General features: G+C 48.2%; 1 protein-coding gene across 1 annotated transcript; it reads left to right on the top strand.

Annotated features, from left to right (window-relative positions):
* The first annotated feature begins 361 nt into the window (after positions 1-361).
* LOC124090533 (GTPase IMAP family member 4) lies at positions 362-5,896 on the top strand. The gene is made up of 3 exons (XM_046441165.2): positions 362-505; positions 3,084-3,155; positions 4,801-5,896. The coding sequence occupies exons 2-3, from the start codon at positions 3,098-3,100 to the stop codon at positions 5,727-5,729; spliced, it is 987 nt and encodes a 328-aa protein (XP_046297121.1). The 5' UTR covers positions 362-505; positions 3,084-3,097; the 3' UTR covers positions 5,730-5,896.

Here is a 5,896-nt window from a genome sequence, read left to right on the forward strand (position 1 = left end):
TGCTTAGGACTGAGGTACTAGGAGCAAACGCTGGCTCGGAGGCCTGCTGTTCTGAGCAGCAGATCCAGGGACCCAGGGGTCCTTCAGAATAACTAGCAACTCTCTGGTTTTGATCTAGATTTTTCCAGAATTGTGTACATGACCCATGCAGAGTCTTTGTGAGGTACAGCATATAGCCACCAGGCATATGTGACTATTGAAATTAATGAATGAAAGTGAAACAAAATTTCAAGTTCAGCCCTGCAATCACAACTTTTCACATTTTAAGTACTCAGTACCTAGATGTGGCTCATGGTTTCTGGACTGGACAACACAGGACAATCCCATCATTACAGAAAATTCTGTTGGTGCAATTGAGGAGTAAGGTGTGCAGGTCCCTTGCACAAACAAGTTTAGATAGCTCCTCCCCTCACTTCCTTTCTGCTCCTCCTCCTCCTCCTCCTCAATATTCTGGATTAGCATTGCCTGCAAAATCAGAAAAGGGTACAAGACCCAGATTTTCCAGGTAAGGGAATGCGTGTCTGTTTTGGGGAGGAAAATGTTAAATTTGGTGGGGAGGGGACCTCTCTATTGGCTCTATGTCCTAAACTTTTTGGCAAACTTGTTTTCAGAATATATTTCTTGTTGGCTCCTGTTTCCTGTCTTTGCTGATTTGAGGTTGTAATCTGTTTTGAAGGCTGAGCCTTACAAATTGATGTCTTTTTCAGGGGTTACTGTTTAGAGGATACTTGTCTTACAAATAAATTATTCCTGCCCTGGTTGTAGAATTTATGAATAAACTTGGCTGTTCCAGGGTTAGAGTCGGCTGAGTGGACCCAATTAGCCCTGAGGGGCTGGTGGGAAGAACATTGATACCTGTAAAGGGCACAGCTTGGTGTGCAGCTCCCCAGAACTGACCCGTAGGTCAGGATCAGAGGCTGTGTAGTGGGAGGCCTTGTGACCCCACTAACTGTCTGCTCAGAGCTGCCTGCTAGGGACCTGCTGCCTCAGAGACAGTCCCTTCCTGGGTTCAGCCAGAAATGAGCTCTCCCTAGGAGCGGGGAGAAGGGGTATGCTTTCCTGTGTGACTTGCAGTTCAGGAGAAGCTGGGACTGATGCGTGTTTATTCTTTAGGCAGAGTAGGAGAACTTAGCTACCCAAGATCAGCACTCACAAAAGCACTTTCCCCTAGTCTTGCATTTAGATTAGGGTCAGTAGAGCAGCATTAGAGAGCCCATGTGTGGAAAGCAGGACCTTAAGAAACACCCAGGCCAGATGTGGTGGCACACACCTATAATCCCAAATGTGGAGAAGCCAATTGGGAGGCTTGAGACAGGAAGATCGGGAGTTCAAAGCCAGCCTCGGCAACTCAGTGAGATGCTGTCTTGAAATAAAATACAAAAATTTCAAAAAAAAAGGCTGAGGACGTGGCTTAGTGGTTAAGTGCCTCTAGGCCCTGAGTTCAACCCCTGTACCCCAAACAAAACACAAACAGCCTGTTTTCCTAATGCTGGCCTCCTATATCCACTTCTAATACCAATCACCAAAATCAACTCTGTGGTTTCAGCTTATTTTTAAAAGTTCTATGATTTCTCTTCCAGGTTTACAGGAAGCTGTTTCCTCTCTATTCCTAAAGAATAAAGAAATACTTACCCCCTTTTTCCTTTTTGAAAAAGAAGTGCTTGACTTTCTGTTTCAAATCTATAATTTATGGCTCCCTGCCTGGTGACCTTGTCCTTAACAAGAGCATTTTCAAACTGTCCTGGCTCAAGTCTGCACCTGTGACAGTTTTTCAAAATGTTCAGAGGTAGCAGTGAAGGATAACATTTTAAAAAGAACACTGTGCTTCTATGCCACCAAGAGTTGACCATCAGGAAGGAATTGTCATTTTTACGGAGTAGACATGGGTTGGATATAATGATCAAACAGAGAGGGGCAAGAAGCTGAGGGATTATTGATCAATTGATTTATTTAGCAAACATTTATTGAGAACCACCCTTTGTCCAGTATTATGCTTGTCCCCAGAGAAAAGGGGGGCGACATATGGTCTTCCCATCACAAAGCTTATGGGGGGGCAGTAGAACATCCTACAAATAGCTTCCTCTTCTGACATGAAAAGGCCCTGGAGTCCAGTTAGAGCCAACAGCCAGGGAGCACACCAGCGCTGGCTTGTGGTCAGCATGGTGCTGGGTGAAGTGTGGAAGACCTCTGAGGCCTGAGGGCTGCCCGGGCATGAGCTGGGCACTGGTCTGAATTGGGAGAAAAAAAGTCTGCAAAGGGCTAAAAGTTGGAAGGAATCCAGAGGGTTCTGGGAATGTTGAAGGAGCCGCTGTGGCTAAAGCTATGAGAGAAGGAAGTTATCACGCAGGGCTTTCCGGGTCATTCTGAGGATCTAAACTACTTTCTAAAGGCAGTAGGCAGCAACTAGGGGATTTAAGCAAGAAAAGAAAAAAGTAAAATTTTAGTTTTAAAACTGGTGGAATTGGAATGGGAAGGAAGACAAGGTGATCAGATAGGAAAGTGATACGTGCAAACCAGTGGCAGAGGAGGAGCAGGGAGACGGAGAGACACAAATAGTTCTGAGATTTGGGGGGCCAGAATCAACAGGATTCGGGGCGGGAGGATGCAGGTGAGGAAAGAAGAGTACGACATGACCCTGGGTCTGGCGGGAGCCCCTGGCTGAAGAGGAATCCTGTGGGAGGTGGAGGACCTGGGCTCCCTTTTGGCCAGCTTCTGTCTGAGAAGCCCATGGAACAGCCAAATGAGGCCAAAGTGCAGGGCGGAGGTTTGGAACACGGAGCAGGGGGTCTGTAGCCTGCAGAGGCTGGTGAGAGGCCCACAGGGCAGCCCCCAGGGAGAGAGGGGCCGGGCTGGAGCCGGCACCCAGAAAGCCCTGAGGTTTGTGTGTGTGTGTTTGGGGGGGGGGGATGATGGAACGACCTAGAAGTGAAACTGAGAGCAGAGGGTTGAGGTGAGGTTTTGGGAAATGAGGCAGGAGCCGTCAGAGGAGAGGTTTACAGCAGGAGAAAACACTGACAGCCAGATCAGACGCTGCAGTCACTCTGCCTTCCCCACACTGTGCGATTTTCTACTTTTATCTACAGGAATCCAAACCATAATGGCAGCCCAGTACCATGATGTGGATTTCTACCACAGCACACCAGGGACCAGCTATGGTGAGACATGCGCAGGGCCCCAGGCCTGGCCGCTGGGAAGAGGGCTGGGCGGTGGGGACCACTCTGGTTCTGACGGCCAGTCCCCACTTCAACAGGAGAGCAACGTCCCCAGCCTTGCTCCTCATTTCTCTCCATTGACCCAGATCTTTTCCTTCCCTCCACCCTCTCCATTTCCTCCCGAGGTGGCCGTAACAGCTACTTCGGGGAGAAACGGAAAGGGCCCCCATAGATCCAGGGCTCAGCACCATTTCTCACTCCCTGCTTCCCACAGCACAGACACCGCACAGCAGCGGGCGAGGCCTCTCTGTTGATCCTCTGCTCCTTTCTTCATCCTGGAGGGGGATTGAGAAGGAGAAATGTGGGAGTAATCAATCCTTCCTCCAGGTCCCTGATTTGCCTGTTGCTGGGGTCCCCTACGACCAACAAAGTCAACAGGCTGACTCAGCACATCACAAAACCCCCCTTTACTCTTTTACCCATAGAAATTGAATATGTCAGTTGAACTGATTTATCAACCTAGCCCACAATTTAGTAGCTTAAAACACCAACTACTTAGTTGGTTCTTAAGGTCAGGCGGACAGTTCTTGGGTCTGAGCCAGCTTCTGGGTCTCGGCCTTGATAGCTTCATGGACCTGTGTGTGGTTAACAAGCTCTTGGGCAGGCCAAGGTGTCTTCAGGTAGGCCGGTCCAAGAGTCTTCACACAGCAGTCGCAGGAAGAGCAGAGAGAAGGTGAACCGCAGTACAGGAGCACTTTTGGAGTCTCTGCTTGAATTATGCATTCCATTGTGGCATTGTCCAAAGCATGTCACTTTGACCATCTTGATTCATCAGTTGCTTTTTAGTGGGAGGAGCTGCAAATCCATATCCCAAGCAGGCGTGCACACAGGGATGGGAATGACGTGGGGCAATCAGCCCATGGATTGCCATTCATACGCTGTCAACACTGGCAGACGGAGGCGGTGTGGGAGCTGGGCTCTGGTGCCCTTCCATTCCACCTGCCATGATTTTCCTGCTCCCCTTGCCCATGGCCAGCAGGCCAGTGCTCCCAGGAGGTTCCAAGGAGGGTGACTTCCTCCCTGATGCTAACTAAATAACAATGTGAATGTCCACCCATGTTTTTCCTTAGACAACTTTTGCCTTCCTTTATCCTGTGTTCTCAGACATACAACTTTTGGAAATATATTTCTTTCATCTCCCGATTCTGGATCTCAAACATAGGAAACTTTGCCATAAAAATAGTGATGAGTTGTGTAACCTGCTACTGGCTCCGTACTGGGAGCTCCATTTGGAATATAAATTGGGAAATCAATCTCCCACTGCAGAAGCTCCAAAGCCAAGTTTTGTGTTCTTTCCTAAATTACTTTGCTGGGATAGCTCTCAGCAGCAGTTCATAGTTCTCTTCTGAAACCATTTATGTCTTCCTCTATGGGCTGGGAAGCCACATATGGTCACAGTAAGGAGCTCAAGGGAATCCTGAAAAGAGAGTGAAAATGGGAGATCAAGGGATGTGCCAGTTGTCCAGGATGGAAATGGCCCAGAAGGCTTTCTATAGACCCTGTGAGTACAGGCTGGCCTCAACAGAGAGAGCATGGGAAGCTGTCGGAGGTAGATTCTAACTCTGTGTCTATTTCCTTGAACGCCCAGGGCCCGGACACCAAGATCACAGAATTTCCCAATTGAGAATTGTATTAATTGGTAAAACCGGAGGAGGAAAAAGTGCCACAGGGAACAGCATCCTTGGAGAGAAAGCATTTAAATCTGGCATTTCATCAAAATCCGTTACTAAGTCCTGTGAGAAAAAGTGCAGTGTGTGGAACGGAAGTGAACTCCTCGTTGTTGATACTCCTGGCATTTTTGACACCGAGGTACAGGATGCTGACACACAGAAGGAGATTGCTCGCTGTGTCCTCCTGACCTCCCCAGGGCCTCATGTTCTGGTCCTGGTGGTCCCATTAGGCCGTTATACTGTGGAAGAACAAAAGGCCACAAGGAAGATCCTGCAAATGTTTGGAGACAGTGCTAGAAGTTTCATGATTCTCTTGTTCACTAGGAAAGATGACTTGGACAGCATCGATTTCCAGGATTACTTAAAGGAAGCTCCAGAAGGCATTCAGGAGCTGGTGGCCAAGTTCCATCATCGCTACTGTGCATTCAACAACAAGGCGACAGGAGCCGAGCAGGAGGCACAGAGGGTGGAGCTGATGACCCTGGTCCAGCAGGTGGTGAGGGAGAACGGGGGAAGATACTTCACCAATAAGATGTACCGGAGGGCTGAGGAGGAGATTCAGCATCAAGTCCTAGCAGTCCAAGAACGGTACAGAGCAGAGTTGGAGAGAGAGAAAGCACAGATAAGAGAGGAGTACGAAAGGAAAATCAGACACCTGGAAAGTGAGTTGGAGCGGGAAAGGAGAAAGGCCCAAATGGAGAGGACACTAGAGGAAAGGGAGTCTGTCTATGCCTTGAGGCAGCAGAGTGCCAGAGTGGAGGTCGAGAACCAGAGTTGGATAATTGAATTAATCTTGAAAGCCTTGAATGTTGCTTCCTTGTTCTTCCATCTGTTTATGGATGACTAGACTTAAAGAAAAATGCATTTGGGGCTGGGGTTGTGACTCAGCGATAGAGCGCTCAACTAGCACGTGCGAGGTGCTGGGTTCAATCCTCAGCACCACATAAAAATAAATAAATAAAATAAAGGTATTGTGTCCAACTACAACGAAAAAATAAAAATAAAAAAATGTTA

The sequence above is a fragment of the Marmota monax genome, unplaced genomic scaffold (assembly GCF_021218885.2).
Source record: "Marmota monax isolate L192 unplaced genomic scaffold, Marmota_monax_Labrador192_F-V1.1 WCK01_AAM20220418_F8-fsc01179, whole genome shotgun sequence".
Taxonomy (NCBI): Eukaryota; Metazoa; Chordata; class Mammalia; order Rodentia; family Sciuridae; genus Marmota; species Marmota monax.